Below are 26863 nucleotides of genomic sequence, written 5' to 3' on the forward strand. Positions count from 1 at the left end.
CAGCAGAGCCCCTGAGCATCACTGCTCCCTGTCAAGTTCAAGGTGTCGGTCGTGCTGAAAACAGTTCTGCTCTCATCTGCCTTGCACACTGGGGGCATGTGTGTGTGTGTGTGTGTGTGTGTGTGTGTGTGTGTGTGGGAGTCCGCTTACAAACTCTCCCTGGGGAGGATCGCAAACAAGTTCTGCAGCAATGAGTTTGGGAGCCTCCACCCTCCCCCAACTCTGTGTCCCCAAGACCCTTTGTTTCCAGACGAGAAGCGCACAGAAGTGGTTCCAAGACCACCCCCTTACGGCGAAGGCGAACCCCGAGTCCTTGGTGACGCCCCAGAGCCACGGGGAGACGAAGGAGCGCCTGCGGCGGCGGGCGGCCGGCCCGGCCCACCAGACGGGCCAGTCCTCCCAGGACACCCTGAAGGCATCAGACGCGTCGTAACCTTCCAGCTCCCGGAACACCTGCGGGCAAGGGGAGCGGGGAGCGGTCAGCTAAGGTTTCTGTTCGGCCCAAACGGGCCCTCCTGGGTCTGCTATTAACAATAATACAAACGGCCGGAACCCGTTTGGCTCGGCGGATAGAGAGTCGGCCTGCGGACTGAAAGGTCCCGAGTTCAATTCTGGTAAAGGGCACGTACCTAGGTTGCGGGCACATCCCCAGTAGGGGGTGTGCAAGGGGCAGCTGATGGATGTTTCTCTCTCATCGATGTTTCTATCTCTCTCCCTTCCTCTCTGTAAAAAATCAATAAAATATATTTAAAAATAAATTAATACAAACGGAGCCATTTTAAAACGGAGCCGGAGCAGCCATGCCAGAGGAACAGTTTTGCACGACTTATGCCTCCAACGCTTGGCATGTTAAATCCGGGCAAAATGACCTGTGGACGGGCCTAAAGCAATATTGTGCCCCGAAGAACTGTTTGCAAATGTAACAAGAAAGCAGTCGTTATAACTACCAGGCTTAGGACTACTAGACTGAAAAAATGTAAAAACTGCCTAGAATTGTGGAAACTGCGGCTCAGTGGATAGAGCATCGGCCTGTGGACTGAAGGGTCCCAGGTTTGATTCCGGTCAAGGGCACATCCCGGTGAGGGGTGTGCAGGAGGCAGCTGATCAATGTTTCTCTCTCATCGATGTTTCTAACTCTCTATCCCTCTTCCTTCCTCTGTAAAAAAATTAATAAAATATACATATATATTTTTAAAAACTGTCTAGAATGAGCATCACTACGTTATATTATCTGCACCAACAGAAATGCCTTCCTCCTACAAATGTAATGACTCCCCCTCCCTGTCTCATAAACACCCTTTGCCTCTATCTCCTAACCGGACACTCATTGGCTTCTACCTCAATCAGTGAGTCCCTAATGGCTCTTCAAACTTTTTAAAGTGGGGGCCAGATCACGGTCCCTCAGAGAGCTGGAGGGCCGGACTATATGAACTACTAATCCCTACTGTAACACCTTGGCTGCGCTCACTGCCCAAAAAACCTGGCGGGCAGGATCAGACTCCCCTGGGGGCTGCATGTGGCCCGCGGGCCGTAGTTTGAAGACCCCTGACTAGAATAAATGCTTGTTGCCTCTCACTTTGAAATTCCTCTTATCTTTAGGTTGGAAGTGGCATTGGCCCATTTTAAAGATGGGCAGACGGAGGCCGGAGAGGTGAGACCCGGACAAAGCCACACCGAAAAGGCCTTCTGAATTGGACTCCAAGATCTTTCAACTGCACAGAGGTAGCGACCAGGAGTGGGTTCACTGAGAAATGAGCCCCGTGGAGAGAGAGTATGTGGATTCACAGCAGCTTTTCACTTGCCGGAAAACAAGAGGAGGCGTAGGAAGCCGGCACTCACCTGGGCGGGAGTCAGCCGGAAACCAGACCTCAGCAGGTAGATGCTCTTATCCACCACAGCCACACACGCGCAGCTGCCCGGGGCAGCCTTGACCCGCACGTCCACCACCTCCCCGGGCTGGGTCTCGTTCACGGAATACGTCAGCGAAACCTGGACCGAGACACAGCAGGGAAATCAGGAGCCTGGCCCAGACCTCCCAAGCCACCCGCTTGCCCTCTCCCGCTGCCCAGAAGCATCGGTCCTGGCGAGCCCAGCCAGGACGCTGACCTTGCCATCCAGTAAGGACACAGGGGAAGGCGGAGTGACAGGAACTGAGCTGGTGCAACTGAGACATTCTGTGCACAGGAGGGGAGGGCGGGCCTGGGGGCGGGCGCTGGCCGAGGGCATGCTGCAGCCCGTTTGGAAGGGGCAGGGAGAGGGCAGGCTGAGCCTGCTGGTGGGGCGAAAGCGGGGTCCCTTAGGTCGGAGCCCAGGGGGGTCAGAGAGCAGCTTTCCCTGTGTGTGCTGAACGCAAACCCCCACCTGGGTGACTTCTGGAGAAGCTCCAGCTAAAATGCAACTTACGTGCTTGGTGTTCCCAAAGGCAGGGAATACAAGTGCTGCTTGTGACGCCACCACTTGGCAGCTGTGCACCGCCCAGCCCGCACTGACACCCTGGGGCTCCCCGGCCTGGACGGCGATTGCACCTCCCCCGGCCCACTACCCCGTCAGATCCCGATGGTCTACCTGGTTTTCAAAAAAAGTCTCCACAGTGAACTGGAGGCTGTCGGCGACCCCTTCTCCGTTCTCCCTGACGTAGAAGACCAGCAGGCGGCTGAGGGGGACCATGCTGGGGGTCACGGCCAGGTGGAGAGAGGTCGTGCATACACTGAGCTCCGCTGCTGGGGCTGGAGGGGGCTCTAGGACAAGGCGAAGGTGGGAGAGGCAGCATTCCGCCCGGGACCCCCATGCCCGGCTGCACAGGACAGGGAGGGCCTCACTCAGGCCCAGTGCTCCGGGAGGGAAGATGCTAGAGCCTCAAGCCGGCCAGCAGCTCTCACCCAGGGTTATCTACCCATTCCATCCATCCAACCATTCATCCAACCATTCATCCATCATGCTTTCCACTTACCTTCCATCATTCATCCATCATGCTTTCCACTTAGATGCTGCCCTCTAGGGGCCATTCAGCGATCTCTAAGGACATTTGTGGTTGTCACTACTTGGAGGTGCCACTGGCATCTGGTGAGGTGCGGGGGAGAGGGGGGGTGGCATACTGATCAACACCCTGCAGTGCACAGGGCACAGAATGACCTGCCCTAAACACCAGCAGGGCCAAGGGAGAGAGGTGACTTAGCACGAGAGAGGAGACCCTGTCTTCCTGTCTATGAATCTATGCATCTATCTACCCATGAGTCTGTCTGTCTATCTATCAATCTGCCTATCAATATCTATTTAACTATCTACCAATCCGCAAATCAATTTGTCTGTCTGCCTGTCTATCTATAAATCATCTACCCATAAATCTATGCATCTACCCATGAATCAACCTACCCATGAGTCAGTCAGTCTGTCTAGCTGGCTATTTGGGTATCTATCCATCCATCCATCCATCCATCCATCCATTCATCCAACCATTTATCCATCATGCTTTCCTCTTCCTTCCTCCCTCCCTCCCTTCCTTCCTCCCTTCCTCCCTTCTTTCCTTTCTTCTTTCCGTCTGTCCTTCTATTCATCCATCCATTCCTCCATCATCTGTCTGTCTGTCTGTCCATCTATCTCAGGGATTCTCACCCAAGGTGGCTTTCCTCCCCAGGGACATTGGTGATGTCTGGGACTGCCAGGCTGTCACCCTGCGTGTGGATGGGTTGGTACTGACATCTGCTGGGTGGAGACCAGAGATGTTGTTTCACACCCTGTGGTGCCCAGGACATCCCACCACGGAGGATGACTTGCCCTCACGTTTCCATGGTCCCCACGGTGGAGATCCTGCTTCGGGCAAAAGGGCTGTGGGAAGGAGGAAGACCCTGGGGCAGAGGTGGGGCTCATGAGGAGCACATGGAGTCAAGGAGAAGAAATAAAAACAGGACTCCTAGGAGCGGCAACAGCCTGGGCAAAGGCTGAAGGGGCTGGCAGAGGCACCATAGCAGAGTGTGGGTCGGTGCAGGCCCCGCCTACTGCCCCTGCCCCTGCCCCTGTCCCATACTGATCAACCCCCCTGCAGTGCACCGGACACAGAATGGTCCATCCTAAACACCAGCAGGGCCAAGCATGAGAAAGTGACTTAGCACGAGAGAGGAGACCCTGTCTTCCTGTCTGTCTATGAATCTATGCATCTATCTGCCCATAAGTCAGTCTATCTATCTATCTATCATCTATCTAACAATCCACAAATCAATTTGTCTGTCTGCCTCTTTATCTATAAATCTATCTATGCATGAATCTATGTATTCATAGGAATGGGTGGGTGAATAGAAGGACAGACAGATGGATGTATGGATGGAAGGTAGGAAGGTAAGTGGAAAGCATGATGGATGAATGGTTGGATGAATGGTTGGATGGATGGAATGGGTAGATAACCAAACAGCCAGCTAGACAGTAAGGACACACAGTAAGGACCTCTCCCCCTGGGGCAGCTGGCCACCCTGCCATCCTGGCCCCAGCCCTGCTTCACCAGGGACACGTGTCCTGCACCCCAAGGCAGGCTCGCCTCTTGGCTGTGTCTGGCTTGCCCCCTCTTTCCGGGGCACCTGTCCCAGTCTCCTCGGCTGAGAAGGAGGGACAGGCCCCCCCGCCTGCCGCCAGCTCACCTGTCTCCGAAAGGTGTGTTAAGCGAATCGGCTTCTCCGGGGCTGCCCGCCTGCTCCTCTGCTGGGAGACGTGGGCGGGCTGCTGGCCCGAGAGCACGATGTTGCCCCGAGCAGCCACCTCGTAGTGCAGGGTGACATTGCAGGGACACGTGGACGTCACGGAAAAACGGGCTTCTTCCCCGACCTGCGGGAAACACACAGCGTGGCGGCCCTGCCGGTGCCCACGCCTGGCACCACCGCCACAGCCCACCCTGGGAGACAGCCACTCCGGGGCGACGGGGGCTGGGAAGGCTAAGGGAGGAGTGCTGGCCTTAGGGCCGGTCACCTGTGTCCTGTCCTGGCTGTGGCCATGTCCCCGACAGCCTCACTGCTGCCCTACAAACGGGCTCTCGTGCACATGAAATGCCACCCTGAGCTCTCCACGAGGTGTCGTGTAGAAGAGAACTTAACACGGTCCAAACAGAGGTCTGGCCTCTGCCCTCAGCTCCTAACAGGTGGTCTCCAAGCCCCTGAGGTGTCCTGCCGAATACGTGTCTTTGTTTACTTACGGTCCTGGGCCACACAGTTAAGGTGGCGCCATGTTCTAAGTTTCACCTGTGGAGGGGCTGGGACTGAGGCCAGCCATGCAGTGGCCAGCTGTGTCTGTGGAACTGACCCCAATAACAACTCTGGGCACGGAGGCCCAGATGAGCGTCCTAGTGGGCAGTACCCCATGCTTGTGGTCGTACATTTTTGCTGGGAAAGTAACACAGTCCGTGACTCCATGGGGAGAGGACGATGGAAGCTCACCTTCAGAACGTTCCTGGACTCTTGCCTCTTTCTGGGCTGATTTTGCTTGTTTGTTTAATATATTTTATTGACTTTTTACAGAGCGGAAGGGAGAGGGATAGAGAGCTAGAAACATCGATGAGAGAGAAACATCAACCAGCTGCCTCCTGCACACCCCCTACTGGGGATTTGCCTGCAACCCAGGTACATGCCTTTGACCGGAATCGAACCTGGAACCCTTCAGTCCACATGCCGACGCTCTATCCACTGAGCCAAACTGGCTTCGGCTCTGGGCTGATTTTAATCTATGTCTTTCACTGTCATAAATCATAACTATGAGCATAACAGCCTGCAGTGAGTCTGTGAATTCCTCCTTGAAATTAGAAAACCCGAGGATAGTCTGGGGACCCCCAAACTCTGCAACTGGTGTCAGGAGAGAGGGTGGTCTTGGGACCTTCCCCTAACTGTGCAGGTGCCAGTGCTGGCAGTGGGCTGGCCCTTCTCATCGAGCACGGGCATTCATTCCGAGGAGCACCCCATGGCTGGAGGGATGGGGACTCCCACACCAGCATCAGCATTGGCCCTGCGGGGGCGGGGCAGGTCCCTGGAGGCACGGGAGCGAGCACTTACCTGCAGGGGGTGGGAGGGGGGCTGCAGCTGCAGGTAGCACTGGCTCGGGGAGTACCAGCTGCTGAGAGACAGGTAGCTGGGCAGGTACTGGGTCCCCACAGGCTTTCCATTGAGTGCCGTCACCTTGGTCTGAGGAGGAGAGGGTGCTGGGTCAAGGCCTGGGTGCCTGGGGTAAGAAGGGAATCTTGGGGATGCGTCTGCCTGTCCAGCCAGGTAGCAAGACCCTCGCAGGCTCCATTTCCCTTTGGGGAACCCCTTCCCCGATTCTTAGTCAGGGGTGTGTAGTGTGGCTAGCCTGCTCGTCCCAGCTCTGTGGGAAACACGCGTCCAAGACTGACCACAGCGTGTTGGGGGTTGGCTGGGGGGGGACAGGTTGCCCACCTGGCCACTGGGAGACAGTTCCACCACATATTAGGGAACGCCGCCTCCCCCAAACCTCCCCCCCAGACTTGCCAGCAGCCAGGCGGCTTCTCAAAGGGAACCTCCTGCACGGGAAGTGAACACCGGGGAGAGGGCAGTCAGGGGAGGGCCCGTGTGCTGGACAGCGTCCCAGGGAATCTGGACCAGCCCCGCCTGCAGCTCCTGGCCCTTCTCCTGCCTGCCCCAGGTCCGGGTGGCCACACCACTATTGCTCCTCGCGGATCTGCACCTTTCCTGGATGCTGAAAGAATGTGGCTAGCACAAGGGAGACGTCAGAGGGGGCAGTTTCAGATCTATGTGTGGTGCAATAGACAATCTTGTAACGTAGAAACCTACATGTTCATGTTGATCAATGTTACTCTAAACAATTTGATAAAATAAAAGTACTCATCTGTGATAAAGAACAAAGACGCTGGCAGCCTCGGTCCAGCTCTGGGAGGTAGCCCCTAGCCCCCGGGATCATCCCGAGTGCTGTGAGCTTGTTATTCGTGGTGGACCCTGATAACGTGTGCCAACGAGACGGCTCAGGATGAGAACAGCCACACCAGGAAGACCAACCATGTGATCAGAGGGCTGGGGATCTGAGTCACGTGATATCAGCCTGACCTCCAGGAGGGGGCATAGCTGGAGACTTAGTTCAGTCTTAGGGCCCATGATTCAATCAGTGGCACCTAAATAATGAGACCCCAATACAATCTGTGGACACCAAAGTGTAAGTGAGTGTGCTGGTTGGCTGTTCTTTGTGTCTGTCATTATAGGTGGGTGAGCCAGGGTCCCCACTCCACCGGGATGGCACAAGAAGCTTCGAATTTGGGACCCTCTCTGCTCTTGCCCTTCGATCTCTCTCTTTGCTTTATCCTGACTTTTTTTTAATCTATGATAATAAAAGTGTAATATCTAATTAGACAGGGTCCCGGGTGCCTGCCGGTGGCCAGAGGGAAGCCGTGCCGGCAGCTGGGGGAAGGAAGGCCTACCCTTGCACGAATTTCATGCGCCAGGCCTCTAGTTCTACTAGTTCTACTGTAATAAAACTGTAATGGCCAAAGGTACGAACTTCCAGTTACAAACTAAGTAGGTCCTGGGGGTGTAATGTGCAGCATGGTGACTATAGTTAAAAACTGTGTATTGTATATTAAAAGCTGCTGAGAGATTAGATCTTACAAGTTCTTATCACAAGAAAAAAAACTGAAGGTGTGTGTGGGGATGGATGTTAGCTAGACTTACTGTAGTGGTCATTTCATAATGTGTATACACACACACACACACACACACATACACTGAGTGGCCAGATTATTATGTGTTCAGAGATCATAACAATCTGGCCACTCAGTGTATATCCTATATTATAAAAGGCTAATATGCAAATTGTCTCCTCGACCAGGAATTCGATCAGCAGGCAGGCCAACTGCCCATGTCCCCTCCCCCTGATCAGACTGGCTGGACCTCACATGTAATATATAACACGAATTCATGCAACGGGCCTCTAATTTTATACACACACACACACACACACACACACACACAGAGTGGCCAGTGGCCAGATTATCATGAATTCAGAGATCATAATAATCTGGCCACTCAGTGTGTTTATTCTCAGCTACCCCCTGTCCTCACCCTCCCAGTGTCCAGGGGTGGTCACAGAGCCGGGATTCCCTCTTCCATCACTCCTGCTCTTACCTCCTCTAACCATCAGACACCAAGTCCTACTGATTCTACCTCAACAGCTCCAGGCTCGGTGCCCTCTCATCATCAGCTCTCATGTGCCCACCTGGGGTGCCCCCGCCACCTCCCACTATGGGCACTGGAGCAGTTGCAGGGGGTCAAAATTCAAATCACTCTGTCCACTATGGGCACTGGAGCAGTTGCAGGGGGTCAAAATTCAAATCACTCTGTCCCCTGACACTCCCTTCTGGGTAAGCCCCCAGCATCCCTGGGAGGTGGGGTTACCCCCTTGGCTCCCTCCTCCGTATCTTTTTGAAATGGCTCAGCCCGGCTGGGTACTTGCAGGACCCAGTTGCACTATGATGGTCCTCTGGGCTTCTGTCTGTATTGTCCCACCTCCCTCCTTGCCCTGGGACAGCCGAGCTATCTGTTCCCACGCTGGTTCCCCATCAGACTGAACTCCCTCGGGGGAGGGGAGGAGGCATCCCTCGCCCACTGAGCCCATGCCTGCTGGCTGAAAGACAAGGGTCCAGGGACTCACCCACCTCCAGCCACACATGCTGGGCGGATGTAGGGATGGAGGGGATTTCAAACTCCACAAGCCCTCCCCGGGATATGGACTCCGTGGTGTAGATGTTGTCCTTTGGGGTCAGCTCCGCCCTGATCTGGACCGTCACCCCCTCGGCCGGGCTGCCATCTGGGTAGGACAGCTCCACCTGGAAGGGGCCACCAAAGCGTCACCATGGTTCGGGTACGAGGGCGGCAACACTCCCCCGAGTGATCCAGACGTGGCCCGATTCCCACGGGAACCCCGGCCACCTTCTTCGCAGAAACAGACAAGCGGGTGTTAAAATTCACAAGGAATCAATCGCAGAAGGCTCCAAGGAGCCAAAGCAATCCTGATGAAGAACAAAGGACGACTCCCACACGGCCATTCAAAAGGCACTTCAAAGCTACACTAATCCAGAGAGTGGTGCTGGCATAAGGATAGACGTGGAGACCGAGGGGGACAGGACGGAGTCTAGAAACAAGCCCACATATCTGCTGCGGCCAAAGGACCTTAGATGGGGTGCCCAGAGCGTTCAGGGAGGAGAAGTATAGTTTCTTCAACAAATGGTGCTCGGACCACTGGATCTCTACGTGCAAAAGAATAAAGCAGGACCCTTCCCTCCCATCTATACTAATAAAAGGGTAATATGCTAATTAGACTGGACATCTTCTGGATATCCACTGGACGTCCTTTCGGACAAAGCCACAGTGGTGGGGGCCGAGGCAGAGGCAGTTAGGGGTGACCAGGCCAGATGGTAAGAACAGTTAGGGATGACCAGGCAGGCAGTTAGGGGCAACTGGGCTGGCAGAGGAGAGCAGTTAGGGATGACCAGGCTGGTAGGGGAGAGCAATTAGGGGGATCAGGCCAGCAGTGGAAATCAGCTAGGGGTGACTGGGCCAGCAGGGGAGAGCAGTTAGGGGGATCAGGCAGGCAGAGAAGTTAGGGGCGATCAGGCAAGCAGGCAGGTGAGTGGTTACAGCCAGCAGTCCCGGATTGCGAGAGGGATGTCTGACTGCCCCCGAGAGGTCCCGGTTGGAGAGGGTACAGGCTGGGCTGAGGGACCTCGCCCACCCCCCATGCACAACTTTTGTGCACCGAGCCTCTAGTCCTATGTAAAAAATGGGTCACAGACCTAAATGTAAGCGTTAAAACTACAAAATGCTTAGAAGCAAACAGGAAAAAACCTCATGACCTTGGACTTGGCAAAGCAGGCACACGATGCCAATGAGCAGGTGCCCGCCGTTAGCCTCAGGCCGCGTCAGAGTACCAACAGGGTGGGCACTGCTAGGACCGTTCCTCGTGACCCCCTGGCTGCACTCACTCCGGAGGGCAGAACACGGGACGAGAATGAGGGGTGCAGGAGACGTGGATGTTGTGAAAGACACAGGGGGCCCTGGGCAGCCCTGGAGCAGCCCTTCAGCGGGGCAGGGATTTGGTGCTTGGGCCTGTGTGATTCCCATTAACACCTCTGCTCCTGAACCCAGGTGGTGGTGAGTCAATTCTCAGCTGTCCATGAAATGCCCCCCTTTTCCTGAATGGACACCCCAATCCCCTCTGGCATGCATGTTCTGACCATGCATGTGGGACTTTAGCTCCTCCTCCAGCCGGGACCCTGCAGTCAAGGGGCCTGTGTCTCCGTGCCTGGGACATGGTGGCAGAGATCCTGGCACAAAGAGAGAAGGGAGGTCCCAACGTGGAGCAAGAGGGGGACCTGGTGTGAGGACAGACCCCCACGAACCTGTGGGTGGCTCTGGAAGGCAAGAGGGCACAGGGGTAGGGGTGGTGGGTAGAGAGAGGGGTCAGGGATAGGCCAGGTGACATCGGGCCCAGCTGGCTTTGCTACCCCAGCTGCAATTGGTGTTTCAGAGGCTCTCAGACAGCAGCGGGGGTGGAGGCAGGGCAGGGTCCATGACCTCAGATGGCGCCCCCTGCTGGCCCAGCGCTTACCATGCCCGCGTAGGACAGACCCGGCTTGAACTGCTTCCTGGTGACCTTGGAGTACCGGATGTCCACCAGCTGCTTCTGGACGGGGGTGGAATCGTCGAAGGCCACCTGCTGGCTCCCATCCGGCGTGGTCACCGTGGCCCAGATGCTGACCGTGCCCCGGAAGTGCTCGGGGATGTCCGCGGGGATCATGTCCCTCACGCAGATGGTGAAGTCCCGGGAGCCGTGGATCTGGAGGCAGTAGACCAACAGGCTGTGCTCGCTCAGGGCTAGAGTGGCTTCGAGGGAGGACTCGCAAGCACACATCTCAAGGAGGGGACTCTCCAGCCCCCTGCAGGGCCAGGGTGTCCCTGTCTGCTCTGCTGGGCAGCAGGTGAGGCAGTGGCCCTCCGGCAAGACGGCAGGGCAGGGATCTGATCCCGGGCAGCCCCCCTCTGGTGTACTCACTCCCCTCCTGCTCCAGGGGCACAGACCGGCCCCCAGTCAACCCTTATCTTAGGGACCACCAGGGCCTGGCCATTCACATTCAGAAACATCTGTGGGTTAACGACTCAATATTGAGAGATTTATGGAGGCCCCCAGCGGGCAGCCTCCAGGGAGAACAAAGGGGACGGAGAGAAGCTTTGGGTGGGGGTGGGGACCACGATCACAGTGCACTTGAGTGGGTGCCGACAGGGTGCAGTGGTGGAGGACCCCAGGAAGGCACGGACGCTCCAGGATGTGTGCGGAGGGACACAGGTACACGCACAGACAAAGTGAAAACCAGATTACAGAACGTGGCATACCCCGGAACAGGAAACCTTGCAGCCACTTTGAGAAAACAGTCTGGAATGTCTCCAACGGCTACACACACAGTCGCCATTGAGAGAGGGAACAGACACACAGACCTTGGACAGTCCATGCAGGACAGTGGTGGGCAAACCGCGAGCCACATGCGGCTCTTTGGCCCCTTGAGTGTGGCTCTTCCACAAAATACCACATGTGGGCATGCACGAATGTACAATGAGATTAAAACTTCATGGCCCAAGTGCAGCAACTGGTTTTCGGCCCGGGCGAGTCTATTTTGAAGAAGTGGTTCTGATGCCGAGCCACACTTAAGGTGACGCCCCCATCACACCTCTGCTGCTGCCACTGCCGGCAGTGTAAGCCTCAGCCAGTCCTGGTTATCTGAGCCTTGAGCGGCCTGGGTGGCTGGGGGGCTGAAGGGACTGGCAGACTCTGAAGACAGGTGTGCAGAGCGGCCGGGCCTGCCTGCCACCCCAGCAGGGCTGAGGGAACTGGGCACCACCATCTTGGGGCTGTGGGCGTTGCCATCTTTGAGGGTGTGGCAGTTAATTAGAATATTCCCTTTTTATTAGATAGGATGTCCAAAACAAGCAAATCCATAACATAGAAAGTGGAGTAGTGTTTGCCAGGGGCTGGAAACGGACCAGAATTAACTGTAAAAGGACATGAGCAGTTTGGGAGGCTTGGTTGAGCTATTCTAAAACTAGATAGTGGTGATGGGTGCATAACTCTGTGATTACACTAAAAACCACTGAACTGACTCGCAGTGTGGGTATTTGAATTGGGTGGAACATGTATCATATCTCAACAAAACTTTTTTTTGTTGTTGTTGTGTGTGTTTTGTGTGTGTGTGTGTGTGTGTGTGTGTGTGTTTTGTTTTTTTAATTTACATACAGTCCTAACCGGTTTGACTCAGCAGATAGAGCATCGACCTGCGGACAGAAAGGGCCCCGGGTTCGATTCCAGTTAAGGGCATGTACCTTGGTTGCAGGCACATCCCCAGTAGGGGGTGTGCAGGAGGCAGCTGATCAATGATTCTCTCTCATCGATGTTTCTAACTCTCTATCCCTCTCCCTTCCTCTCTGTAAAAAATCAATAAAATATATATATTTTTTAAAAAGACTATAGTTTCAAAATATTTTTTAAAAAATTTACATACAATATCCTGGGAGGAAACACATCCAAATATCAATAATGGTTGTGTCGGACTGTTGGAGGACAAGTTAGGATTATTTCCTTCCTCTTTAAGAATGTTCTAGAGTCTCCCTGTTCAGCCCACAAGAATTTTAAGGTGAGGGACATCCCCACCGTATACTGTCTTGGAAATCCAAGTAAAACGGATGACAACAGCTGTAGCTGAGGCTGAGGCGGACCCTGTGGGAAGGGACCCCCTGGGGGGACAGCAGGAGGTCCCGCTCCTCACCTTCATGGTTCTGAGGACGGGGCACCCCACCTCCTGGCTGTAGTATCCTACGCCGTTCACAGTCATGTTGATGGTTAAGGTCCCAGAGACGGGCTTCCCGAAGGTATACCTGGAACCATAGGACGAGGGCAGCGGATTCACAAGCAGCAGTGTGGTCACTAGTGCAGCCGGACTAGGGGGCAGCTGTCCCAGGCTGCCTAGTGACTCTTAGTGTAAGGTGACCTAGTCACCTAGTGACTCTTAGTGTAAGGTGACCAGACGGGACAGTCCCGATTTTTAACAATTTTAAAAATTAGAACTGTTGCCGAAACCGGTTTGGCTCAGTGGTAGAGCGTTGGTCTACGAACTGAAAGGTCCCAGGTTCGATTCCGGTCAAGGGCATGTGCATTGGCTGCAGGCACATCCCCGGTTGGGGGTGTGCAGGAGGCAGCTGGTCGATGTTTCTCTCTCATCAACGTTTCTAGCTCTCTATCTCTCTCCCTTCCTCTCTGTAAAAAATCAATAAAATATATTAAAAAAAAAAATCAGGACTGTCCTGCCAAAAACGGGACGTCTGGTCACCTTATCTTAGCGGGAAGTGCTCAAGGATGTGTGCCACGATCGTGTCCTTCACACAGGGATGCTTCCCCGCCCTCCACCCCAACCTTACAGCCCTTCCTGCCGCCCTGAGTCAGGACAGAGAACCTCAGGGCCCCGCAGCCTCATGTTCGACAGAAAAAGAGACCGAGGGTCAGAGAGGAACCCTGGGCCAGGATGTGGGGGACAAGCACTGGGGCTGGTGACCACTGGAGCACGAGGAGCCTGGTCCTCGGTGCCCTAACGAGCTCAGCTGAGGACGAGGGGCTTGACTTCTCTGAGCTTCCGCCTCCCCACCCCGAGATCGGGAATAAAACTCCCATCTCAGGGATGTTAGTGGAATGTAATTGCATGTCATGCCTGATGCAGAGGGGACACCTGCTTACCAGGGCACAGAGCAAAATGGGAGATTGTAGTGATAAAAAACAAAACAAAAACAATGCCAGCCGAAACTGGTTTGGCTCAGTGGATAGAGCGTCAGCCTGCAGACTGAAAGGTCCCAGGTTCGATTCCGGTCAGGGGCATGTACCTTGGTTGCAGGCACATCCCCAGTAGGGGGTGGGCAAGAGGCAGCTGATTGATGTTTCTAACTTTCTATCTCTCTCTTCCTCTCTGTAAAAAATAAATAAATAATAATAATAATAAAAGATTATTAAAACAAACAAACAAACAAAAAAAAAACAATGCCAGCTACTTCAACCATTTTCTAAACTGGAGAACGTGTGTGTGTCCAGCACACCCATCCTTGGGCTTTGACCCACACACGGCTCAGAGAGCAGCCTGAGGCAGGCCACCACCTCCAGCAGGCAGCAGGGCTGGGCGGGACCAGGGGCCTCGAAGGAGCCCCAGAAAGGGACAGTGTCTCTTGATGACCTCTGGTCAGCCCCGCACTTCAGCCTGGGTCAAAGGCCTGGCCATTAAGGGGGCAGCTCCCTCTGGAAGCCACTCTCGGGCCAGCCCACAGCTGTGGGGCTGCCGAGGGGAAGGGGGAGCAGAGCCTTTGGGGGAGGAGACACACCTGGGGAAGGGTACACCCAAGGGGGAGGGGTCCAGTTGGGGAAGGGTGCCCCCTTAGGGGAGGGGATGTTCCAAAGAGGAGGAGCATGTCTGTGGGGGCGGGCATGCCTGTGGGGGGACCCCCTTCTCACCTGGCCTGCACGGTGCCCGTCTCGCAGGCGTCCACATCCCGGATGTAGCGGGGCGGGTCAATAAGGAGCTCGAACTTGGGCAGTGCTGAAGGGAGAGAGCAGAGAGGAGGGAAGTGGGTACCCCCACCTCAGAAGAGTCCTGGGGCATCAGAGGGATGGCGGCCGCCACCGCACGCTTACACTGTTAGAACCCATGCCCCCCTCTGCTGAGCACTGGCAGCTGTCTGGGGTTTGCCAGCCACATCCATTTCCTGTCTTTGGGGGACCAGCACCCTGTTTCCCTCAGGGGTCCACGTGCTTTGAGTACAGCAAACCCCATCCCATCCCTGGGGTGTGCCAGTGGCTCCTGGACCAACTAGGGGCACCCTGAGGTGCTTGTGACTGTGATTTGCCCCTATGACTCAGCCCCGGGAGGACCCAGCCACCGGGCACCCCGTGCAGCTCACAACTCGGGGAGGAGGGACCGATACCCGGGAGCCGCAAAGGAAACTCGGTCCCACCAGCTTGTTATGTGAGCCAAGCCGAGCTGATAAATGCCTTTTCTTTGGCCCTGGATGGTGTGCTCAGTGGTTAGTGTCTGTCTATGCACTGAAGAGTCACAGGTTCAATTCTCAGTCAAGGGCACATACCAGGGTTGTAGGTTTAATACCCCCAACCCCCACCCTGGGCATGCTGGGGCATGTGAGGGAGGCAACCAATTAATGTGTCTCTCTCACATCAATGTCTCTCTCCCTCCCTCCCTCCTTCCCTTCTCCCTTCCACTCCCTCTAAAAATCAATGGAGAAAATATCCTCCAGTGAGGCTTCACAAAAATAAAAATAAAATAAATTCCTTTTCTATTGCTTCCTGAATATTCACTAGGGTTCTGTTGCTTATAACCCACACCCTGACCTCTACGGCTTTTCCTCCAGGATCTTCCTTGTTATAAAAAAAAAAAAAAAAATGTTTATATTGATATTAGAGAGAGGAAGGGAGAGGGAGGGAGAGAGAGAACATCGATGAGAGACATCCATCGGCTGCCTCTTGTATGCCCCCACTGGGGACTGGGCCTGCAACCCAGGCATGTACCCTGACCGGGAATGGAACCGGGGACCTCTTGGTTCATGGGTCGATGCTCAACCACTGAGCCACACCAGCTGGACCAGGAGCTTCCTCTTAAAAGGAGAAGCCCTTGACCATGTAGGGGAGATGTTAGCACAGAAGCAGAGTAACTGGCTCTGGCATGTTCACTCCCTAGCTCTTGTCACTTGAGCACTTTCCTTAATGGCTCTCTCGGCCTCAGTTTCCCCACCTGTAAAGTGGAGATGCCTCGCAGGGTCAGCACAAGGATAAAATAACCGGAGGAAAAGACGGGCTTAAAAGGGAAGGAAATTCTGACACATGCTACAGTGTGGATGAACTGGAGGACACTCTGAGAGAAAGAGCTGGGCCCAACCGGACAAATACAGTGCGATCCCACGTTCAGAAGGTCCCTGGGGGAGTCAGATTCACGGAGACAGAAAGTAGATGGGCAGGCTGGGGCGGGGGGGGGGGGGGGGGGGGGGGGGGCGGCGCGGAGGGGAGAGAAGGGGGTGTGTACCAGGCTCGGGAGGGGAAATAGGGAGTTAGTGTTTCATGGGGCAGAGTTTCAGTCTGGGAAGATAAAAAAAAGGTCTGGAGATGGATGGTGGTGCTATTTGCACAACAATGCAAACGCAGTTAATGCCACTGAGTTGTCCACTTTTTAGAAATGGTTCACATGGTAATTTTATGTTTCTTATATTTTACCACTATTTTTTAGAAAAGGCCTAACAGCTGGCTAGTGTTGCTCAGTGGTTGAGGATCAGACCAGTGCACCAAGAGGTTGCTGGTTCGATTACTGAGCAAGGCACGTGCTCAGGTGCAGGCTCGGTCCCCAGGAAGGGGTGTACAGGAGGCAGCCAGTGGATGGATATTTCTCTCATTGGTGTTTCTATCTCTTCCTCCCTTCTCTCTCTCCCTTCCTCTCTCTCTAAAAATAAATAAAAACATATTTTTTAAAAAGAAACTAGAAACATGACCAAGGCCAGCCTTCCACACGGTGCCTGGCCCACCCGACCCTCGATGCACGGGTCTCCTGCTGTCCTCCCCTCACCATCTGTGTCATCCCTGATCAGTGGATTCTCCCAGATCTGAAGTCCTAGGACCCGAGATGCCCCGCTTACCATACTTCTGAACTTCAAAGGACCTGTTGTACACGTGGCCTTGCATTTCAACAAAAATGAGCCATTCTCCCAGCACCGGCTGGTCGGACAGGGGGAACGTCATGTTGGTGATGCCTGTGTCGAGAGAGACACCCCGAATCCTGGGGCAGGTGCGTGTGCAGAGAGCTCGCTGGGCCGGGGGAGGAGGAGGCGGGGGGTGGGGGGGTGGGGTCAGGGCAGAGGCACGCTGGGAACCCTGTGCCTCCCCCTACCCCAAGGAGCCCCTGGGGAAGCCAGAGGGGGTGTGAGGCTGGGGGGGGGGGTGTCCCCCAGCAGGATAACCACCCCTGACAGCTGGGAGAGCAGGGAGACTGCATCTTGGGCTCCTGGGAGAGTCCCGCCGCCGAGGCGAGGGGCAGGCCGGGAGCTGGGGGAGCCAGGAGCAGCGCGCCCAGCTCTCCTCTCTGCTCCCCCGAGGCGTTCCTCTGGCGAGGAGCTCGCACGCACCCTGTCCCTGCTCTGCAGCCCTCAGAACCGGGAAGGGTGGACATGGGGAGCGGTCAGGGCCGCCCAGGGGGCTTGGAGGCATGGCACCACGCCAACCACTGAGGCCCGCACCTGCTGGAGGCCCCGCACTCCACGCCCGGCTCAGAGGCTCCTGGAGCCCCGAAGCCCCCCAGCAGGACTCCGGGTCGGTCACACGTGCACATTTCCCGGCTGAGGTAGCCCCCCCAAATGTCACCTATCGCCTCCCCTGTTTCGGGGCTCCACCTCCCTTAGGGTCAGAGCTAAAAGGGCGAGGTCAGTTGTCACAGAGAAAGGAAAAGAATGCCAGCTTCTCAGCCAGAGCAGAGCCTCTGAAGCCTAGTTTGAGAAGAGACACTTGGTGCTGGGTGGGTGCTGGGTAGGTGCTGGGTGTGTGCTGAGTGGGGGGTGATGGGTGGGTGCTCGGTAGGGGGTGATGGGTGGGAGGCCTTCAGTGGGAGGAAGGTTGGGGTGCTGACAAATGAGGCCCCGATGTCCCAGAAAGGAGCCCAGTTACTGGCGGGTGTGCCCGCCGGATCCCGGCACAGAGGAGCATGGGCGGAGGGTCCTGGGCAGCCCACGTGCTGCTTCCCTGAAGGATCACCGCATCTGCCACCCTGAGCTGCAGCCCCAAGCCCAGAAGGAGGAAGGGGAGGGGCGGGAGGAGACTCACCACAGCAGACCGGCTCCAGGTGCCTCCACTCCATCATCCTCGAGCCCCGGGGGTCCTGCGGGGCACACAGGCGCTCAGGCCGCGGGCACGTGCCCCTCTGGCCCTCTCTCAGGCAGGACGGCACGAGGGGCAGGCCCCGCCTTAGCCGTTCACACGGGAGCAAAGCAGAGAGAGTGGGGGACACAGAGGGCCTTGTCCGAGGACAAGGGGGTGCCAGGGGACGGGCGGGCCTGTCTCACCATTCAGGGGCGACCGTTTAGGAATGTGGGTGCAGTCTACCAAGAGACAGTCGGACACACGATGGCCTGCCCCACAGTGGACCCAGGGACCAGGATTAACTGAGGTCCCCTCCTTGCGTGGCACTGGGCAGGGGGGGAGCGGTGGGTGGGCAGTGGGCGCAGACAGACCAGGCCTTGCTGAGAGCAGGCTAACCAGGCCCAGTCCAGCCGGGCAGGGCAGGCCACTCACCAGGATGTAGGCTTCCAGCTGCAACACAGACAGAGGGAGGCAGTGAGCTACCCGCCCCCCCCAAACCCCAGCCCTCCATGCACGTTTTGTCGTCATCCACGCGTGGCCTGGTCCCCGAGGCACCCACAGCTGCTGTCATGGGTTGAACGGCACCTCCCATCCCACCAAATTCCTAGGTGGACATCCTAGCCTCTGGTTCCTCAGAATGACTGCACTTCACAGAGATAACGGTACTTCATAGAGATAATCCGCTTAAGATGAGGCCGTTAGAATAGGGCCTCATCAAATAGGGTGATGTCCTTATAAGAAGGGGTGATCTACCCTGGCCTGGTGTGGCTCAGCCGTTGAGCACTGACCCAGGAACCAAGAGGTCACTGGTTCAGTTCCCGGTCAGGTCAGAATACATGCCCAGGTTTCGGGCTTGATCCCCCAGTAGGGGGAGTGCAGGAGGCAGCTGATCGACGCTCTCATCGATGTTTCTATCACTCTCCCTTTCTCTCTCTCTAAAGATCAATAAAAACATGTTAGAAGAAGAAGGAGGAGGAGAAGGAGAAGAAGGAGAAGGAGGAGGGGGAGAAGGAGAAAAAGGGCACCCACCAGCGTTCTTTTGTTAATATAGATTTTTATTGATTTCAGAGAGGAAGGGAGAGGGCGAGAGAGCTAGAAGCATCAATAATGAGAGAGAATCATCGATCAGCTGCCTCCCGCACACCCTCACCAGGGATCCAGCCCACAACCCAGGCATGTGCCTTTGACCAGAATCGAGCCTGGGACCCTTCAGTCCGCGGGCCGAAGCTCTATCCACTGAGCCAAACCAGCAAAGGGCCCCACCAGCATTCGCCCCTCCTTCTGTCCCACAGACCTCCCGGGGCCTCCCAGGAGAAGTGGAGGCCCAGGGAGGGGCTGAAATTGGAGGTGAAGACGGTAAGAGGACAGAGGAGAAAGGCCAGTTGCTGCCGGTGGCCCCGGCCAGGGTGTCTCAGGGGGTGGTCCGGGCACACGGTTTAGAAGCAAATCTCACCTTCTCACTGATAGGCCTCAGGTCTGGGGTGACGGTGAAGACGCTGATGAGCACTGGGAGAAAGCAGAGAGACGTGTAGCAGCTCCAGGCCACGGCCAGCCCTCCCCCCGACCCCCGCCCGCTCCGGCGCCCTCCACCCCCGCCCGCTCCGGCGCCCACCACCCCCGCCCGCTCCGGCGCCCACCACCCCCTCCCGCTCCGGAGCCCACCACCCCCGCCCGCTCCGGCGCCCACCACCCCCGCCCGCTCCGGCCCCCTCCACCCCCGCCCGCTCCGGCCCCCTCCACCCCCGCCCGCTCCGGCGCCCAGCACCCCCGCCCGCTCCGGCGCCCACCACCCCCGCCCGCTCCGGAGCCCACCACCCCCGCCCGCTCCGGCGCCCAGCACCCCCGCCCGCTCCGGCGCCCTCCACCCCCGCCCGCTCTGGCCCCCTCCACCCCCGCCCGCTCCGGCGCCCAGCACCCCCGCCCGCTCTGGCCCCCTCCACCCCCGCCCGCTCCGGCGCCCAGCACCCCCGCCCGCTCCGGCGCCCACCACCCCCGCCCGCTCCGGCGCCCTCCACCCCCGCCCGCTCCGGCGCCCACCTCGGTGCCGGGGCCTGTACACCGGCTTGTCGGTCTGGATGAACACGGAGGCTCCCCGGGCATCCAGGGTCACGGAGGTCTGGTTGTGGAAGAGGGGGCCCCCCTCCTGCCGGCTCCGGCCCCACACCTTCAGGAGGGCCTGGCCCCGGAGCCCCGTGGGCACCTGCGTGCAGAGCGTGGAGCATTGGAAACGGGTGGCGCTCTGTAGGGACCTCGGTGCTGGGAAAGCCGCGGGGAGGCCTAGGGTGGGAGTGTCGCCTGTGGTGACTGTGCCCCCCAGAGGACGCTTGGCAGTTTATGGAGGCATTTTTGGGGCGTCACAGGTGGAGGTAGGGCATCTAGAGACTCCCAAAAGGGTCCTGGATCCATCGCAGTTAGAACAGCTCCGGGTGAGCATTTCTCAGCTTGGGTTAGGGGTGGGGGAGGATTCTGTGGCCCCACCCCCACCCCCACCCCAGAGGACACTGGCCGTGTCTGGAGACATTTCTAGTTGCCATAACTGAGGGTGCTACTGGCCTCTAGTGGGTTAAGACCCACTGGCCCCCCTCCCAGAATTCCACAGGCCTTCACCGGTCTCCCTAGCATGTACCCTGGGAAGAGCGCCTCCTGGTGTGCGGTGGTAGGGGCCGCACATGACCTTAGCCCCTGTCCGGGCTGCCCTATGTCCCGGAGCAGCAAACTGCTGCCATCTGGGGCCAGTTTGCTCTCTGGGGTGGGGAGGTTCTGGGCACCTGGGGTGTTGATGTGCGGTTATATTTTCTTTCTAATAAACGTTAAAAGCCGGGCTAGTGTCAATGCCCTCTCGATGCCAGGAGCAACCGCCCCACCGCCGCTGTGACACCCATAAGTGTCTCCAGTCATTGCCACGTGTCACAGAGGGAAGGCGTGAACTTCCCTCCGGAGAAAGGCTCCCCAGAAGGAGGGGATGTAACCGACCTCCAACCTCCGACCTCCGACCTCCGTGCCACAGCGCGAATGACACATCCGCCCACCTCAGACTGCATTCTGATCGCTGGCATGGGGCACATTACAATTAAGAATGACTCTCAATCATAACCATTATTATTTGTCTCATTTTCGATTCTTGTAAGTATATTTCCAGTAGGACATGATCTCACTCATCTAGGGGAAATGGTGAACAACACCGACTGATGAACAAGAACAGACCCAGAGATAAGGAGCCATGGGTCAGACTGTTGGACCTCAGAGGGAGGGTGGGGATAAAAGGGAGAGATCAACCAAAGGACTTGTGTGCACACATATGAGCCTAACCAGGGGTCAAGGACAATAGGGGGTGGGGGCATGAGTGGGGAAGGGTGGGGGATGGGAATAGGAGGGTGAGGACAAATACCTTAATAAAGAAATTTTTAAAAAGTTAAATAAAAATTATGACAACAACAAAAAAGAACGACTCTCAAATTAGTCCATTCATTCAGGGACTTCTCTGAGCATCTGATAACAGTTAAGGACTAGCTAACTCAGTCAACGCCTACAATTTCAGGGCTTACAAACCCCTAGAAATCAAGGACTCCGGTTTAAAAACCCACCTCAGAGAATTACCTATGGTGTCGTTTGGTATGTAAAATAATTTGTAAATAACAATAGTCAATGCCAACAAGGCTGTGGGAAACTTGGTCTCTAATGTATGGTGAGCGGTGCTGTGGACGGGCAATGCTGTATCTTCTACCACCAGGCCAGGTAGCTCAGGTGGTTAGAGCATCATCCCAATGTACAAAGGTTGCAGGTTCGATCCCCAGTCAGGACACATACAAGAAGCAACCAAGGAGTGCATACAGGGGTGGGACCACAAACCGATGTTTCTCTCTCTCTCTCTCGCTTCCTCTCTCTCTAAGTTCAATCAATTAATCAATCGTTTAAAAAACTAAAATAAAACAAAGCAGGACCGAGCAAGAGGCCTAGATCCTGACAGGTAACTCCTTTTCAGAGTGTTTAGCCAAAAGCAGACATCCGGCACGCGGATAACAGCTTTACACACAAAGATGCTGGCAACCTTTGGATTACAGTATCTAAACCCTAAAAGCGATTTTTAAAAATCTAAATATGTACAAGGCGAGAGCTTCGTAAATTACTACAGTTGACCTTTGAACACTGGAATTGCAGATTTTTTTCAATAAATATTGGCCTTTCATATCTGTGGGTTTTGCATCTGTGGATTCAGCCCACCACTGGGTGAAAACAAAATTTTTGATCTGGGGTTGGAAATCCACGGATGCAAAAGGTTGACTGACTGTATGCATTATTCTATGCCATATATATATATATATATATATATATATATATATATATATACCCAGCGACCGGAATGGCAGAACAACCAGAATGACCAGTGGCTCTGATGTGCACTGTGGCAGCCAACCAGCAGGATCCAGGCCTGATCGGCCCCACCCTCCCACCCCGATCCAGGTTGGGGCTGGCTGGCCAACCACCCAAAGCACTTCCCCCCAGCCAGCCCGGCCAAATGGGCTTCCATTGGGGCAGGCCGCTGGACCCCACCAGTGCATGAATTAGTGCACCATGCCTCTAGTTTTATATAAAGGACCTTAGCACCCTCAGATTCTGGAATCTGGGGCAAGTCCTGGAACTAATTCTTTTTGAATACCGAGGGAATGACTGTAGTTAAGTTTTGGGGGAGTCAAAAGTTATACATGGATTTTCCATTGCACGGGGTGGTGTGTGTGTGTGGCATTGATAACCCCCTCATTGTTCAAGGATCAACTGTACATAAAAGGGATGCAATAAGATGCTGTTTACAACAGGATGCAGAATATAATTACAGAGACTTTGAAACATGGACGTATGTTTGTACAATGTGTTTAGAGAAAACAGCAGGAAACACTATGGTGTATGCCCTTTAATTGCAACTATGAAAAAAATGTGCCCACGTGGACAAGGATTTGCAGGAAAAGTGAAAAAGTGAAAAGTATAGGGGAGGGGATTATGGGTGACTTCTCCTCTTCTAAAATTTTTCCTCATCCATCATTGTTTTTCTGTGATTTTTCTCAAAATACATACAACATTTCTTGTCCCATCCAATTCGATTCTTTATTTCCAAGGCGGGGGGTTATGATTTTTTAAAAGCTCATAGCTTACCTTGAGTTTGACTGTCCCTTTATCTAAAAAATGGAAATAAAACGAACACGGTTAAACCAGAAGCTGTGTTTTCCTGCCCAAGCTCCCCGGCCTGCAGCCTTACAAACAGGGGTTTCTCACGCCAGAGGGATTTTCTGTGAACAAGCATGTACCCTGGGTCACACTGGGCTGGCTGGGCTGGGCTGGGCTGGGCTGGGCTTGCCAAACTGGCGAGAGTTGAAGGCCGGAGGGGATGGACAAAGCTGAGCTATTCAGGGGAAAGTTGGCCGGCCTGCATACTTGATTCACTTCACCCCTGGCCTCTGCCCAAGGTAAGCTGTGAGGGGAGCAAAGAGAAACTCCGGGGAAGAGGAACAAGAGAAAGAAGAAGAGACGGAGGTTCCCAGTGGACCTTACTCGGGTGAATCTGACTGGTCTCCCATCGCCTCTCTCTTCTACCCAAACGAAGCCATTTGCTCTCAGGACTTACTGGCCTTCAGGGCTTATTTAGACATCTACTGTTTCTGCCTCCGAGAATGAATCCCCTACCCTCACCCCCATTCCAACAGTTCCTTGCTAGCCAAACCCTGATTTCCTTGTAGGAACCACCGGACCAGCTCCCAGCCCATGTCATTTGGTGGAGCTCTGTGCAAATCTCTGCCCTTCTCACAGGGATGGGCTCAGGGTTGAGCGCATGATGGCTCAGGATAGGCCAACCAGCACAGGCCGCGCCTCTGGCAACAGGAACTGGGTCTGAGTTGAGTCTATGACCCCAGATGCACCACTCAGAGGGAATCCTGGGAACCCCACCGCCTCTTCCTCTGAGCTCTGAGGAGACAGGGGCCCACCCGGGAGTGTGGCCGGGAGATGGCCAGTAATGTCCATGGACGCTTCTAGTTCTGAGAGGCCCTAAACCTCTGTCGCTGAAGCCAACCTGAGCGGGGTTTGGGGCTGGCCAGGGAGAGGAATAGGGGCTGCCTGCACTCCTCCTGCCCACCCAACCCCTTCTCCTAGTTTCCACCCCTGGTCGGCCTCCCATGTCCCCCCGGAGGACGGGGGCTGCCCCACTAGAGTCCCAGCCCATCTCTGTCTCTGTGGCTGCGGCATGCCCATGCTCCGTGTGAGGAACGAGTCGCCTGCACGACCAGCCTGGGGGCCCCTGAGGCAGGGCCAGGAGGCCCGCACTGTGCTCTCCGCAGTTTACCAAGGCAACTGGGAAAGGCTGGCCAGGGGCCTAAGCTCCATCGGGCTGTGAGCCCCAGTCTGGGTCCAGCACCACACGGGGGTGAGGTGGGGGGAGGGGGTCAAAGCTCAGAAAAAGGTCTGCTGTGGCCCCCATCCCACCTCTGGCCAAAGCTGGCATGAAGGGGTGCCTGACTCCATCCATATCTGCACCCACAGGGCCTGGACTCGGATTTCCCATTCTGGGCAGGCGGCTGCCCCTCTGGGGCCTTACTCTCTTCGTCTGAGAAATGGGCAGAACTCACCCCGCCCTCCCTCGCTCCCTGCCAGGGCTCCAGGGAGGTGGGATGGGAGGAAGCAAAGCAGTGCCCACCCTGCCGAAGCTCTGCAGGCCAGCAACTGGCTCCCCCGTGCAAGGGGAGAGGAAGCCGCCATCAGACACCCCGGGGACCTACCCAGGATGGCTCCCTGGCTCCACGCCACCGCCTCGCCCTGGACCACCAGCTGAGCCTGGACCGTGACTTCCCCCGGGGAGCTGAAGATGGTCACGCTGACGACTTCCTCCACCCCCGAGCGGAAGACGGAGGGCGCCGTGATCAAATAGCCCCTGAGGGAGAGGAGAGCCGTGGTGAAGGCCAAGGGCTGTCTGACCCACCCCTGGCCTCACTGCCACCCCGGCAGGGTCAGGGTGCACCCCAGGCTGACGCCCACCTGTTCCTGGCCATCCCCTGAGAGCACGGCCACCGGATGCTCCTGCATTCCCCTCAAACTGTGAGCTCCTGAAAACCATGGACCGGCCTGGTCACCTTAGTCGCCCTCGTTGGGAAAGAATCTGGCCTCTCTGAGTCTGCCCAGTGCCACACACCCCAGCGATCTCTGCGTTCTGGCCTCTGGCCTTTCCTCCGCCATTGGACGCTCGCACGTGCCACACGCACAGTCTGAAGTACTCTTCCTGCAGCGAATGGGCAGGACTCGACTTCCTCCTCACAGCCAGTGTGAGCTTCTTCCATTCACAGAATCAGAAATCAAGTCCTGGAGCGGCCGAGTCACGTGCCCGGATCGGTGAGGCACCAGGATTTGAACCCAGACGGTCAGGCTCCGGAACGCAGCGGAAAGAAGCAAGGAGCCTCCCACAGAATTGATTTTTAAGAACGAACCCCTAAAGCCAAACTGAGAATGACCCAACACAGGAAAAGCTTCTTGCACAATGGAATCAACACATCTCTCTCTTTTTAAAGATCCTCAGCTTGACACTCCTGACAGGAGAGCTGGTCTGGCAGAAGGAGAAAGAACGAGTACCGGATCACACAGCCAGAGAGGAGAGGGCCCTGGGTGCCTTCGTGGCCTGAGTCCCAGGTCTCCCCACCCGAGCTCCTGCCTCCTCACATTCTGCAGCTTTCCACTGGAAATCACAAAGGTTCGTCCATAACCGCGGGGCCTGTTCACAGGGCAGCAACAAGTGCCAAGAGCACCAGCAGCGAAGACAGCACAACTCCAACTGAGCAGAACTATGGACACGAGAAAGAAACAGGCAAAAGGGGAAACTCTGGGCTAGGTATTTCCCCAAATCCTCTCTGAGACAACCCGACACCCACATGCAAAAAGATGAATTCAATGTGGGTCAGACGCTAAATGTAAAACTATAAAAGCTCTAGAAGAAAACATAGGAGAAAGGCTCTGTGAACTTGTGTTAGGCAAAGATTCCACGAATAAGATACTAAAAGTACAATCCCAATGCATCAAAGAAAGCACTGATAAACTGGACTTCATTACAACTTCATGAAAAGTTTGGCACATGGGTTCCTGCAGCACCAGCCCCAGGAGACCTCTGTGCTCTGTCTGGCTCAAACAACGACCAGAGTTCACGCACCCTGAACTCCTACATGTGCTGTTCCATTGCAGGACTGACCACAGCCTGCAGGGGTCTCGGGGACTTACCCTCTACTGTGTGACTCCAGCACTAATGAGAGTGGCCAGAGACCCTAACTGTGATGGTGCACTGGCCAGATCCAGCAGTGACTGAAATAGTGACCATGGGGTCCCATATTCCGTCCGACTCCAGCACCAACAAGCGCCTGCCTGCTGGGTTCCTGAGGGCAGTGCTTGGCTCCAGCCATGCACTGAGCGTGCGTTGTAACTGTACCTTCTGGAGCATGCAATGACCCTGGGTTTCATGGATGTCCAGATCCAGCACTGACCTGCATGTGTACTGACCACGGATCATACGTATTCCTTCCAACCCCAGCCCTCCACAGAGCACGCAGTGATGCCGGGAATGGACATGTACCATCTCGCACAGGAAGACCCTTGCTTCGTATGTGATGTGTAGTGTCCGGCTCCCGCACCGACAAGAGGGTGCCAATACCCTGAGCTCACCCTAACCGGTTTGGCTCAGTGAATAGAGCGTCGGCCTGTGGACTGAAGGGTCCCAAGGGTCAAGGGCAAGTAAGTACCTTGGTTGCAGGCACATCCCCAGTAGGGAGTGTGCAGGAGGCAGCTGATGGATGTTTCTAACTCTCTATCCTTCTCCCTTCCTCTCTGTAAAAAAAAAAAAAAAAAATCAATAAAAAATATTTTTTAAAAAGAATGGGTCTTCTTTAAACAGAATAAAACATTCATGGTT

At 55.7% G+C, this 26863-nt stretch overlaps 1 protein-coding gene across 2 annotated transcripts in view; it reads right to left on the reverse strand.

Moving 5' to 3' along the window:
* The window catches only part of CPAMD8 (C3 and PZP like alpha-2-macroglobulin domain containing 8), a 67036-nt gene that overhangs the window by 37853 nt on the left and 2320 nt on the right, over positions 1 to 26863 (reverse strand). For both annotated transcript variants that reach the window (XR_014795168.1, XM_084885805.1), the window contains exons 2-17: positions 24696 to 24847; positions 23080 to 23102; positions 19969 to 20131; positions 19385 to 19437; positions 18364 to 18381; positions 17896 to 17950; positions 16719 to 16832; positions 14536 to 14620; positions 12812 to 12920; positions 10606 to 10833; positions 8654 to 8824; positions 6027 to 6155; positions 4629 to 4812; positions 2566 to 2738; positions 1840 to 1989; positions 292 to 453 (exon numbers count right to left, since the gene is read on the reverse strand). Coding sequence is in view for 1 of the 2 variants with exons in the window: in XM_084885805.1 (XP_084741931.1) it covers positions 292 to 453; positions 1840 to 1989; positions 2566 to 2738; positions 4629 to 4812; positions 6027 to 6155; positions 8654 to 8824; positions 10606 to 10833; positions 12812 to 12920; positions 14536 to 14620; positions 16719 to 16832; positions 17896 to 17950; positions 18364 to 18381; positions 19385 to 19437; positions 19969 to 20131; positions 23080 to 23102; positions 24696 to 24847 (1969 nt within the window). In the remaining variant the exon portion in view is untranslated. The remainder of the gene's footprint in view (positions 1 to 291; positions 454 to 1839; positions 1990 to 2565; positions 2739 to 4628; positions 4813 to 6026; positions 6156 to 8653; positions 8825 to 10605; positions 10834 to 12811; positions 12921 to 14535; positions 14621 to 16718; positions 16833 to 17895; positions 17951 to 18363; positions 18382 to 19384; positions 19438 to 19968; positions 20132 to 23079; positions 23103 to 24695; positions 24848 to 26863) is intronic.

Source organism: Pipistrellus hanaki (assembly GCF_964339955.1).
Source record: "Pipistrellus hanaki genome assembly, chromosome: 5".
NCBI lineage: Eukaryota > Metazoa > Chordata > Mammalia > Chiroptera > Vespertilionidae > Pipistrellus > Pipistrellus hanaki.